Raw genomic sequence first — 13,700 nt, 5'->3', positions numbered from 1 at the left:
GGAACAAGTTCACCTGTTGTTTAAGTAGCTTCGCACGAGCCCTTGTAATTGGTCCAATCCGAACTTCATTGGACTTGAGCTTCACATCAGGTTCATCTTCATTTGGTAATGACAGAGGTAGTGGTGTAGTAGGGATGTCCTCATCAGGATCCCTGCATACATACCTGATCGAAGATGAAGACAACGCCGACGATTCTCCGTCGACCTCGCCGTCCGATCCCTCGTCTGAGGAATTAGAGATGGCCCAGAACCGGCCCTTACACGCCGGCGCCGGATCCCTGATCCCTCCGGTCCGATCGAGGTCCGTCTCAGCGATATCGCCTTCCGCGTCGCCTGCCGACGCCTCTCTAAGGGTCGTGATCCCTTCTTAGAGCATCAATTTCTTAGAGCAAATCACTCTTCCAATATTATGATTTGAAATAAATATAATCTAGAATTTGAGTTCAACATGTATTAGTTCTCTCTGTAGATATTATGTGAAGTACACCATATAATATTTATCTACGGTACTAGAGAGGTGGAAACTATCGTTGATCATGTGGTAGTATGTACGGTGCTAAGTGACATAACGTGTTGGCATACTATTCACATGGGTAATGGGAATAAGACTGAGATTCATTAAGCTCATATCAACATCCATGGGAAAATCCTTAATTGTGAGGAATCAGAGTGGATTGTTTACCATCATTGAGCGGTTATTCGAGCTGAAATAACACTAGATGGTCATGCGCGCTTCGCCGCGCCGGCTGCTAGTCATTCTTGAATGACCTGATTCTTGTGTCATGTCTTTATGTGTTCATAGTCGTAGTCATATATGCTAGGTAGTGGAGCATCCATAGTTGTAGGACGGATCAAGAGGTCCCTATCTTAGCCGCAGCTCGCCGATGCCATCGAGAATGCCAATGGTTATTTCTGCCCGGTCGAAACTAATCGAGAATGCCAATGTCACCTCTACATTCTGCTAATTTTTACCTACCTAACATTGGGACAAACACAGGCTAATTTTTTTTCTAGCATAATTAATCATGATCCATCACAACCAAAGATGCAAAACAAAGCCAAAGCAAGCTTCTCGACCAACCGCCAGTGTTCACCACGTACTGTCAATCCCTTTGGAGGACACATCATAACGCACATCATACACTGGCATAGCATACTCATAAACATCACATAAATGTAGATAGTACATGGCCTAAGTTCAAGAATGTTAAGGTAGCATACTTGCACATCGACCTAAACATCATATCAGGTTCAGCCTCATGCAGACTACATGACGATGGCGCACAGACAAAACACAAGAGCACACACCATCCTGAGGATGCAGCAAACGCCTTTCTGATGCAACCTGCTCCAATGAAAGAGCAGCTACTTGGAGTTCCACACATTCTGATAATACAGTTATGACCAAGTCAGGCAACGCACAACTGGTGAAAAAACGCATATAGTGATACGACAAATGCATGTATCACAACACCTTCTTCCCTAACTTCTCAACACCATATGGGAATAGCTGCCTCTTCACTGCAAGAAAGAAGGCAGCTTAGCTATGCTCATCACCTAATAAAAAGCAGGAAGAAACAAAAGCAGGCAGAGAATATACTTTTTCTCAGAGTGATTTCCCGATCGAATGCAAATCTGGATCATCACTACATGGACCTGGAGCAAAAAAAAAAAAAAGCTTTCAGCACCGCCACTTAGCAGACCAAACCAACATGAGATCCATCACATACACACAGACCGAGGGCAGAGGCGGCGGAGTGTGCAAGCCTACATCAGGAGACAATGCCACTTCTGCATTTATATTCATGGTAACATTTGGTATACAGTAAATCAATCTTTTTATTCAATAACATTTTTTTTTCTATAAACTTCCTTAAATTACATCTTTTAATTGAGCTATATGATTGCCAGATGGTTATACCATCAATAAAAGAGTAGAAATATATATTGCTTTGAACAGTATTTGCATATGGAAATAAAAACTATATATGCCTTAATAACAAAGATATTATGGTTGTAGCATGCTATTATGAAAAAATATACAACAATCACCACATATCATCAGTCAAAGATTTATAGATGAGGTAAAACTATGCACATGCAAATTTAATAATGATGTATGCCTTGGTGGACAACATAGTTGGAAATGCAAACTTCAGGGCATGTTCCATTCCCCACTAACCTGTAAGTATGTAAAAGTATCAAAAATATTTCTACTGTAGCATGTGTGTCTCTTTGGCCATGTAAATACTAAACAATATAATAGTTTCATATAGTGATTAACAACCAGCATTCATACATAAATGTTCTGAATAATATAAGAGATTTCACTTTAATCTTGTAAGTCCTGCTAGCATGAATTGTATCTATTAACCTTGGTGGGATAGATTGTGTGAATAATAAAAAAGCAAGAAACTCCTTCAACTGGAGGAGGCATTTAAGTGATTCTACTAAGAGAAAAATGGTGTCATTTCAGCGATTTGCATAGTTAATCCAACTAAGTAGTTAGTACTTCTATTTCCCTAATAAACTTAGTACAGACTGTTAAATAATAGTGCAATGATAAATATTTAAATCTGTAAACTGAATAAACTAAGTAGCTGATCACATGTGACAGAATGTGCAAACTGGCACAAATTCAGTCCCAAGATAAGAGCTTATTAACATGGAAGCAACATCTTTTGGTACTGACACATGACACAGACAAGGTGCAGATATGGTAGGAATATGAGAAGAGGAATGTTTCACAATGCAATTATTAATCGTTAATTAGTCCAGAAATAATTAAGCCAGAAAATTACATACTGCTACTGAAATTATGAATCTATGCATCTTTGTTACTGCAACGTAGTGGATATACCATTAATAGAAGTATATATGGATTAGACATATTAAGAGTAGAGAGACAACAATCTTAACATGAGTACAATACTGTTACTGAAATTATGAATCTATGCATCTTTGTTACTGAAACTCTGTGCCATGGTTGGGCAATACTACGATGGTAAACAATAATAAATGTCCAAACAGTTTCTTATACATACACCAATCGGCATATTAAACGGTATATTATGTACTAAATAGTGGAATTCCCTAACAAGGTCAATGCGGCCAAAATTTGAGTAATCTTTTGTGAACTTGTCTAGATGGAGGAAACTAAAAGCGTAATCAAATTCGCCAACATCATCCTCAGTATTGTACTTGCTTTTGATATTCACATTTAGTTCCTTGGTTTACTTCCTTACATTGATATTGTGTTATGCCACGAATGAAAGTGTGGCACAAATATACTTAATGCAAGCTATACAAAATGGAAAATTTGAAATTTAGTATTAAAGCGATACCTGCCAAAAATCTACGACAAATCAACATCTTTCATGCCGCAATCTCACTAAGCAAACCTGAAGAGTTCCATTAAAATTCAGTCTTCCACGTCTAACTGGAGGAGAGATTAAACTACAGTATATATGTACATAAAACAGAAACTACAAACATAGATGGATAAATGCTGCTTATAAGTTGTTGAGTAAACAGGCTCTTGTACATTAAGCTATGTTGTAAGGAGAACCATAATACATACATATATGTATATACACACACTAATTTGCTGGCAATGCTTGTCTGATGCATTCTTTGGAGCACTGTATCAACCTCTAAACTCCAAACAATACTATTCTTGTTAATTCAGTATTCAAGAATTAGGAGGAAAAGGTTCTAGTCTCATGTGAAAAGATCCAATGACCTTCCAGAGTCGCTGGATCTGATCCAAGTAACAAAACCGCATACAGTCTACCTTGAGCCCAATATGGAATCACCCTGGCACCTCGCGACACCTGCGCCTCCCTTACCACATGGCCCGCCGTCCGTCACGCCATCCACCTTGAATTACTCATATCATTCTTAGACTTCCTATCAAAGTAATTTACCATACAAATAGATTGAAATCTACTATAGATATATTCAGTATATTTAAACACGTGCTAGAAAAAAGTTGAAGTTAACGTTGGCATTAGCGTCCTCAAGGAAAAAACTACCACTTGTATATCTGGTAAGATCATTTTACTAACATCCTAAATTGATACATTTTTAGGTGAAAAATCCGCCGATCTATTAATAATCATCAACATCAGCACAAACAACCCCGAAAGTAATACAAATTAATAGACAGGTTGGAACAATACTGCTGTCTTTTTCTTTAAGGTTCAAATCTTATGTTATGTACAATTCAACAAACAGAGAGGGGCAATGATGGCAGGGCCACATCATTCCATAATTTCCACTTAATATAATGAGAGAAATTATAAGAGTACCACTATGTACAATACATGGGTTTACTGAGCTTGTGTACCGTAAAATTTCACGCTCCACCATTAGGAACACACAGGATATAATTAATATGATGTCAGTGAAAATTGACAAAGGGGAGATGGAACTGCTATAGGCTAACAGTATATATGATCTGATGCACGTACACTATTTACTAATACGCAAGAATCATCCCTTCACTTAATAGATTGACGCCGACATCAAATATTCAAATTTCATCATGATCATGATTCTCCAAACTTGTGGACAAAATCTGCGGTAGATAAACAGCAAAAATAGAATCAGTCCTTGGAGCTTGAACATCGATATAAAATTATCACTGCCTAGCATATCAATAATTTCTCTCATTCCAACTTCTACTGCAATGATTTGTCACATTGCAAACATTCATCCATCTGCAACATTTGAAAAACATGTCTCAGCTTACTGGCATTGTTTGGTTTTCTATGCTGTCTTTTAGAAGGCATATAATATTTGATTTAGTGACATGCTGTAAATCAATCGGTGGTAAGATATCTCAGTGTTCTTGATTTGAGAAATGGTAATTGACTTGCATACCTGAATAACAGCTGAGGAGTCATGGATACAGAGGCGAGCTGCTACACTGTCCGTTTATGGAGGAGGAGAAGCACTTGCCGCGTCCTGAGGCGAAATAAGATATTGACAGACCCTGGTGAGGACCCATGACCCAAAGACGACCACAGGCCTGATCCTGATGCCGATTAACAGGAGAAACAGGGAGAAACCAAGCATGTCCTACGGAGGCACGGCTTGTTGTGTTGGGGAATCGGCGCATATACGTACCACGCGTTTGTCCGAGAGGAGGACGGGGCTGTCGGAGAGGCTGAGGAAGAGGTCCTTCTTGCGCGGAGGCGGCGCTGCGGGCAGCTCCCCGGCGGCGAGCGGCGGGAGGACGCGGGGCAGGAAGCAGGCCCAAACGGAGTCTGAGTCGGCCGCGGCGCGGCGCGGAAGGTGGCGAGACTGCGGCGGCGCGGCAGGCGGCGCGCGTGGAGGTGCGGGCGAGCGCCGCGGAGAGGAGCTCCTCCGGCGGGCGCCCGGTCTCGCAGGCCTCGGCGCCCATCGGTTCCTCCACCGCTGGTCGGTTGACTCGATTCAATTCGATTCGATTTGGAGGAGGGAGTGTGGAATCTGTAGGAGCTGTGATTGTCTTGAGGCCTCGGGATTGAAAGCGAAGAACGGCCATAGAACTTGGTTGGCCTGGACGCTGTACATGTCGAGGTGCTCGCGGCGAGGCCCCCACAGGACCGACCGGAATACCGTGGCGGGCCGGCGCCCCACTGGTTCAGCTGTACCTCCACAGATGAGACGGAGGCGATGACCTGCAGAGACGGGGACGGCCGGACTGAGCGGCGATGGCGGTAGGCGGAACCCTAGCATCCTCGCTCGGGAAGGGATCAAGACTGCCTCGCGCGCCGACCACGCAGAACCGGCCAAGTACGGAACTGCCGCCACCTACATCTACTGGCCCACCAGCCATTCAAGCACCGTCAAAACGCTGAGAAGCCAGCGATTGTAACAGCCTTATACCGTTTAGTTAATATGGCTTTCTATGATCATCTTATTATAGAGCTCTTCCCACACATGCACATGAAGGACAATATAGACTCATCATATATCATAAGTAGTACCCAATTCTAGTAGTGGATCCTACACACCCTGAGAACTCTTTAGCCATCTTGATGTTTCATTATTTTTTACATAGCGATTGTGTCTTTGTTTGCACTATTTAGTTTTACTTACTACTCTTTCTCAGACAACACTATTTTCTCAAAAACACTCGTACTTGAAATCAAATGCAACTTGCAAGCATCCTTTGGTAAAGGGTAATGAGGGGCATAAAGATCCCTACGAATGGCTCTCTATCGTTTGATACTTTTACTTTTAAAACTAGCTACAATATACATATGTACTTGTAGTCATCAAGAACGGCGAGAGCTGTAGCCACAGCGTCGGACATGACGGCGTCAAGAGCAGCGGCCTCGCCGGCGGGAGCTGATGCCTGGGTGAGAGTTGGGAGAGTGAGAGTGGAGACCTGTAGGGTAAAGTGTGGCTAGCTTGCAGGCCCGAGGCAGACAAAATCTTCCTTGACGCGGATGCTAGTAGAGTCCGCGTAACGGCAAACCCGATCCAAATTTAGGTCGGGTTTGCTTCGAAACTGACGCGTTTGACTTGCGTGCTCGGTTTGCGGTAGAGCGTCGGGCTTCGTTAGGCCGCGGTGGACCGCGACGGACGTGAGATGTACGTCCGTATGCAGGGGGGCGTTGAAGATGCCCTATATTTTCCTTTGAATCGAATCCACTACTTGAATTAATGGTCACATCAGTGTATGTATCCTGCGTGCTAGCTGAAAGTTTTTCGTCTGTGGGCTATCATGCAGAATCGGCTTGGATGGGGCGCAAGAAGACCCGTCTCCCCAGGAAGACCTCGAAGATTCTTCTTTTTATCTGATGGACAGAAATGGGCTAGTAGCGTACGCAGATCCTCGTTTTCGCCCGAATTTGTTTCATCCATCCAGGGAGTCCAGATCATCCCGCCCCCCGGGGAGCGCTCGGAGAGTCCGAAGGAAACGAAAGCGCGGAAAACGTCGAGAAAACTTCCCGCGCGGCTGGTGGCCCCGACTTTTCGGTGAAAAAGACCGATCGTCATCCTCGTCGCATCGTCTTCTGCGCGCTGTAAAAGCCTGCCACCGGTTAGTCTTCCCCAAACGCGTAGCTTCCACGCGGCAAGTTAATACCGCCGCCTCGGTTTCACGCGCGTCCCCCTCTGTTTATCGCGAAATTACCGCGTCTTGCCGCATTCACCACCCCGTATCCCTATTCACCACTTATGTCCCCAATCTCCTCGAGCGAACAATGGCGAACTTTGGCGATGGCGTGGCGAACAACGGCTGCGGCCGGCGTTCTCTCCACCAATGGGAGGGGAGGTTGCTGCACGCGGCGGGCTACCCCGCGCCGCCGGACTTCCGCGCGCCCGGAAGCTAGCGCCTGAGCGCGAGGGGCGTCCCGATCCCGCCGCCGCCAATCGGACGCGCCGCCCTCGAGGCGGAGATCGACGCGGTGCTTGTCACCCTCAGCGACGAGCAGCGCGCGAAGCCTCGGTTCTACCCCGACAACTACGAGGGCTTGGACGAACTTCTTCCGGCAAAGGTACGAGCGCGAACTCGCCGCCTACTATGGCCCTCCCCCTCCTCCCCCGTGAAACAACACCGCCCGCCGCCGCTGGTGGAGCGGGCCGGGCCGCACCCTCGAGAACGTGCTCGCGCACATCGAGGGTGGCAACTCCCTCGTACTGGGGATGCCCCCGCCAGTGGCGCCTACCGTGTCGCGCCGACACGGGAGCTCGTGGACGCCGCGACGGATGGCGCCATCGTCCTCGTCGTCTCGGTCGGCATCGAGGTCGGGCGGGTCGGCATCGAGGTCGGGCGGGTTGGCTCCTCCACTAGCGACGCCGAGGGCCATCAAGAAGGAGCCGGCGTCTCCACCGCCGACCAGAGGGCGCAGCAGCGGCGCCCTCGTCATCCGCGAAGGGGGGTGATACGTCCCAAACGTATCTATAATTTCTTATGTTCCATGCTACTTTTATGATGATACTCACATGTTTTATACACATTATATGTCATATTTATGCATTTTCCGGCACTAACCTATTGACGAGATGCCGAAGAGCAAGTTGTTGTTTTCTGGCTCGTTTTTGGTTTCAGAAATCCTAGTAAGGAAATATTCTCGGAATTGGACGAAATCAACGCCCAGGGTCCTATTTTTGCACGAAGCTTCCAGAAGACCGGAGAGGAAACAAAGTGGGGCCACGAGGTGGCGCCACACTAGGGCGGCGCGGCCCAGGTGCTGGCCGCGCGGCCCTACTGTGTGGGCCCCTCGTGACGCCCCTTGACCTGCCCTTCCGCCTACTTAAAGTCTTCGTCGCGAAACCCCCGCATCGAGAGCCACGATACGGAAAACCTTCCGCAGACGCCGCCGCCGCCAATCCCATCTCGGGGGATTCAGGAGATCGCCTCCGGCACCCTGCCGGAGAGGAGAATCATCTCCCTGAGGTCTCTTCATCGCCATGATCGCCTCCGGATCGATGTGTGAGTAGTCCACCCTTGGACTATGGGTTCATAGCAGTAGCTAGATGGTTGTCTTCTCCTCATTGTGCTATAATGTTAGATCTTGTGAGCTGCCTATCATGATCAAGATCATCTATTTGTAATCCTACATGTTGTGTTTGTTGGGATCCGATGAATATTGAATACTATGACAAGTTGATTATCAATCTATCATATATGTTATTTATGTTCTTGCATGCTCTCTGTTGCTAGTAGAGGCTCGGCCAAGTTGATACTTGTGACTCCAAGAGGGGGTATTTATGCTCGATAGTGGGTTCATGCCTCCATTAAATCCGGGACGATGTGACGAAAGTTCTAAGGTTCTGGATGTGCTGTTGCCACTAGGGATAAAACATCGATGCTTTGTCTAAGGATATTTGTGTTGATTACATTACGCACCATACTTAATGCAATTGTCTGTTGTTTACAACTTAATACTGGAAGGGGTTCGGATGATAACCTGAAGGCGGACTTTTTAGGCATAGATGCATGCTGGATAACGGTCTATGTACTTTGTCGTAATGCCCTGATTAAATCTCATAGTACTCATCATGATATATGTATGTGCATTGTTATGCCTTCTTTATTTGTCAATTGCCCAACTGTAATTTGTTCACCCAACATCTGCTATCTTATGGGAGAGACACCACTAGTGAACCGTGGACCCCGGTCCTATTCTGTACATCTGAAATACAATCTGTTGCAATTGTTCTTTACTGTTCTTCGCAAACAACCATCATCATCCGCACTATACATCTAATCCTTTGTTTACAACGAAGCCGGTGAGATTGACAACCTCACCGTTACGTTGGGGCAAAGTTCTGTGATTGTGTTGTGCAGGTTCCACGTTGGCGCCGGAATCCCTGGTGTTGCGCCGCACTACACTTCGCCACCAACAACCTTCAACGTGCTTCTTGGCTCCTACTGGTTCGATAACCTTGGTTTCTTACTGAGGGAAAACTTGCTGCTGTGCGCATCACACCTTCCTCTTGGGGTTCCCAACGGACGTGTCATCTACGCGCATCAGGGGGCACCGGTCGTCATCTCCTTAGTGCGGCCGCAAGAGGAAGAAGTCCAAGAAGGACGCCGCCGCGTCCCAGCTTGCCAAAGAGGAGGCCAAGCGGGCCGAGGACGAGGCGATCCGCGAGGCCATCGCGAGGTCATTGACTGACCTCGTCCCTGCCGACAACACCCTCCCGATGGACACCGCGCTCGCCTGGTCCAGGCAGGACTGGGAGAGGCAGGAGACGGAGCAGCAGAGGTGTCTGCTCGACCTGGCGGCCGCACAGCGCCGCGCCGTCCGCGCCACACCCACCGCACCCACCACACCCATCGCACCCGTATCGCTGATCAAGCTCGAGGAGAGCAGCGACGACGAGCTGTATCGGCAAACGCCGCCACACGGCGACCCTGGCCAGGGTTCCAGACGTTGGTACGGAGACGCCGGCCAGAGTAGCCAGCAGGCGCTGCCGCCCGAGGACGCCGACAACTCCAGCGATGACGACGACGATGGCGGCTACTACATGGCGTTCTACCACCATTTCAGCATGTAGATCGCCATGTTTTAGCTTTAGTTTATGTTTCCCTCTGGCCGAATTCAAATATATTACGAATTCGATTTATATATGTACGAATTCGCCTATATATGTTAAATATCTCTAAATTACGTCTATATTTGAACGTATTTCGTCTGATTTTATCTGAATTCGCCTATATTTGTTCGATTTTTACATCCATCCTAAACTCGCCGCTGGTAATATGGATCTCCCCAGGCCAAATTTTACATCCGGCGCTAAATGGCGCCGGATTTCGGGCCTGGGGAGCTCAACGGTTGGAGATGCTCTTATATTGGTTGGATTAAGCTATGATAATTTGGTGTATCCAGTTTTATCCGCACCCCGAAGACCGTCCAGGATGTACCATTTGGATAACACATTTCAATGGGATCCAAGAACTAGTGTAGCGGGGATATGGAGTTGAGGAAGCCATCCATGTGCCGAATTGAATTTCTGATTAAATTAGAGGTTTATCTTGGTTGCTCTTCAGAAAACGCCAAAGGGTACACGAAGCCTAGACGGGAAGGTCAATGAAATAGAATATTCCTTTTTTCCTTCTTATAGCAAAGTGGGTGAGCCGTGTGTGTTCAGCATTTCAAAGCTCTGCATCCCACAAGAAATAAAGAAAAAGCAGTTCAAGATCTGAAGCAGCAATGGTGCAACTGATAGAGCACACCCAGCTCCCCATCCGCGGGCTCAACCTTCACGTTGCTCAAGTAGGAACAGGTGAGAGCTTCTCTTCTGTTGGGCATAGCCGCCATCGGCGATCGGCCGGTAGGACTGCAGGCAGAGCAGCTAATCGATTTGTTGTCTTTGTTGCTTGACTCGCAGGCGAGCTCGGAACGGTGGTGTTCTTGCACGGCTTCCCCGAGATATGGTACTCGTGGCGGCACCAGATGCAGGCCGTGGCCGCCGCCGGGTACCGCGCCATTGCGCCGGACAGCCGCGGCTATGGGCTGTCTGACCAGCCGGAGGACGAGGAGACCCCCTGGGAAGACCTTGTAGCCGACGTACTCGGCATCCTCGACGCCCTCTCCATCCCCAAGGTAGGTTAACCAAGAAACGAACGGTAAATTTGCCATGGTCCCTCTCCATGACCATGAGTCCATACGTGCGTGCGTGCAGGCGTTCTTGGTGGGCAAGGATTTCGGCACCATACCAGCCTACGACTTCGCGCTGCGGCACCCTACTCGCACCCGCGGCGTGATGTGCCTGGGCATGCCCTTCAGCCCCGTTCCCTTCAACTTCGACGGCACCATGCCGGAAGGCTTCTACCCACTCCGGTGGCGCCAGCCCGGAAGGGCGGAGGCCGACTTCGGGCGGTACGGCATCAGGCGTGTGGTGCGCACCATCTACGTGCTCTTCTCCGGCAGCGAGGTCCCGGTTGCGAAAGAAGGGCAGGAGACGATGGACCTCGCCGACGATTCCACGCCTCTGCCGGAGTGGTTCACCAAGGTTTAAAATAGCGCGCTAATTCTTCGCTAATAGCACGCTATAGCGTATTTGGAGGATCCACGCTAAATTTTAGTAATTTTGCTCGTTATGGTGCTATTTGTGAAATAACAGCTCTATTCCGAGTCCTCGTAGGCGCTTTGGCTGACCTTGTTGGTCGCGCTTCCGGCTGTAGCTTCTTCGGTAGTTCGTGTGGGTGTGTGGTGTCGTTCTGTAAGCTGGGTTCAGCACTTTGTATCATTTTTGCCGTTGGTGGCTTTGTTAATTCAAAGTTGGGCACTTGAGTGCCTTTTATCTAAAAAACATGCTATATCGCGCTAAAACTTCATAGCGTTACCGCGCTATTTTTAGGATATATTTGCTGTATGTGGTTATGTATGTATGATTCAGTTATTTTTGGACTAAATATCTATACTTTTTAGCGAAATTCTTTATTTTTGGGATATATTTGGTATTTTTTCAAAACGGTATTTGAAATATAGCACGCAATTAGTATGATATAGCGTCCATAGCGTATGAACGAGGTTGACGCTATTTCATTTAGCACGCTATTTTAAACCTTGTGGTTCACCGAGGAGGACCTCGACGAGTATGCTTCGCTCTACGAGAAGTCCGGCTTCGAGTACCCGATCAGAATGCCGTACTGGTACTACTCGCTAGTCAGATTTTTGTTCAACTCCGACTTTGGGTATTGATGAGCCGATTGCTTTCTTGGAGCGGGCAACAGGTCTATAGATAAGATGGCAATCCAGTTGGATGCCAAGTTCGAGGTGCCGGTGTTCATGGTGATGGGGGAGAATGACTACGCCTTCAAGCTGCCAGGGTTTGAGGCCGCCGTGAGGGGCGGCATGATGAACAGCTTCGCGCCTGACCTGAAGGTCGCCTTCGTCCCGGAGGGGAGCCATTTCGTGCAGGAGCAGTTCCCGGAGCAGGTCAACGACCTCCTCCTCGGCTTCTTGAAGGACCACCCGTGATGGCAGCACAACGAGCGTTCACCTGATGGCAACGAGGCATGTTACAATACTGTTGCAACTTGTGACCGCCGCTTGTCTTGCACAGCTGCACGACGTACCATTCGTCCTCTCGTCTTTGTTTCTCCTCATGTTCCCGTTTTTTACTTTTTCTTTAGCCAAAACCATCATGACGAATTTTATTGGTTGCGCATCAAAGATACATCTTCTGCTAACACTCTTATCTGAGTGGCTAGTGGCTACCTATACCATGTTGGACCACTATGTAGTCCTCAAAGAGCATCAGAAGTGTTTTTGCCTCATCATACAAGGCCCACTGCTTTGATCTGTTAGTCACGGACGACTGCACGTCTTAGCCACCGCGGTACAGTCAAACTCAACGATCACATGCTGGTGCCCTTGCTCAGCCAACAATTTTATGCCCATTAGTGCAGCCTTGATCTCAACTTCCTCCGCGTCTTCGCAGTTAGGCAACGAAGAGCAGGCAGCCATAAGAATCTTTCAGTTGTGGTCTCTGGCAACGGTACCTACCGTGCTAGGCTTGCCTAGACCAATGAAGGAGGCATTTGTGTTCAATTTCACCCAGCTCATGGGCGTGGAGATTTTTTTTAAATAATACACTTTATTATTTAATTCAGAAATAATAGTCGTTTTTAGCATTTTTCAGAAATAATACACCGTCGGATTCCTGAACCCGAAACGGAGAAATCGGGGTAGAGGATTTGCTGTTGTTTTTGGACTCCCTCGTCCCATGAGTGAAGGGAATTGGGTCAGTGAGCAGCGGCGCCTTGCCCTTGAGATCTTCAGCGGCATTCAGCGAGAGCTCTTGAGTACTATTGTACGCCTGGAGGAAGGCGATCGAGCCCGCGATCGTTTTCCTGCCTTGGTTGTGCACGATGTCATTCCTCAGGTGCCAGGCACGCCAGAGGAGCAACAAAGTCTTGGCCTTGGTTGTGTCATCGACTTGGTTCAAAAAAATAAGTAACCAGTCCTTCCATGTGTACACGAGAGTGTGCTAAAGAGGCGGCTTCCAGCACTCACACATGGCTTGACGAAGGCTTGCTGCTTTGCTGCATGTAATAGTGACATGGTATGTGTTCTCTTTGCCAAACCTGCATATTGTGCAAGTATCGTTAGGTTACGAGTTCTCATCGAACTTGCTCGTTTCACGGTTGGTAGGTTATCAGTGGCCAATCTACAACCGAAAACACACACCTTTGGGGGAACATTCGCTTTCCAGATGCAGTTCCACAACAACCTTTCTTCGTCGGG

General features: G+C 47.6%; 1 protein-coding gene and 1 long non-coding RNA gene across 6 annotated transcripts; one reads left to right on the top strand and one right to left on the bottom strand.

Annotated features, from left to right (window-relative positions):
* Nucleotides 1-1,127: 1,127 nt before the first annotated feature.
* On the bottom strand, nucleotides 1,128-5,241 carry LOC124650035. Of its 5 annotated transcripts, none has more exons than XR_006986857.1 (6): nucleotides 5,131-5,241; nucleotides 4,885-4,968; nucleotides 1,731-4,579; nucleotides 1,601-1,656; nucleotides 1,475-1,521; nucleotides 1,128-1,386 (listed from the first exon to the last, which is right to left on the bottom strand). It is a non-coding gene; the product is annotated as an uncharacterized LOC124650035 (long non-coding RNA). The 5 variants fall into 5 exon arrangements; XR_006986858.1 differs by having other exon boundaries at nucleotides 1,739-4,579; XR_006986859.1 differs by having other exon boundaries at nucleotides 3,345-4,579.
* A 5,337-nt stretch (nucleotides 5,242-10,578) lies between these two features.
* LOC124708366 (epoxide hydrolase B-like) lies at nucleotides 10,579-12,643 on the top strand. Its single transcript, XM_047240038.1, has 5 exons — nucleotides 10,579-10,731; nucleotides 10,837-11,051; nucleotides 11,131-11,460; nucleotides 12,033-12,103; nucleotides 12,185-12,643. The coding sequence occupies exons 1-5, from the start codon at nucleotides 10,659-10,661 to the stop codon at nucleotides 12,429-12,431; spliced, it is 936 nt and encodes a 311-aa protein (XP_047095994.1). The 5' UTR covers nucleotides 10,579-10,658; the 3' UTR covers nucleotides 12,432-12,643.
* Nucleotides 12,644-13,700: the final 1,057 nt, after the last annotated feature.

Source organism: Lolium rigidum, chromosome 4, assembly GCF_022539505.1.
Source record: "Lolium rigidum isolate FL_2022 chromosome 4, APGP_CSIRO_Lrig_0.1, whole genome shotgun sequence".
NCBI lineage: Eukaryota > Viridiplantae > Streptophyta > Magnoliopsida > Poales > Poaceae > Lolium > Lolium rigidum.
This window is presented reverse-complemented; position numbering and strand designations above follow the sequence as displayed.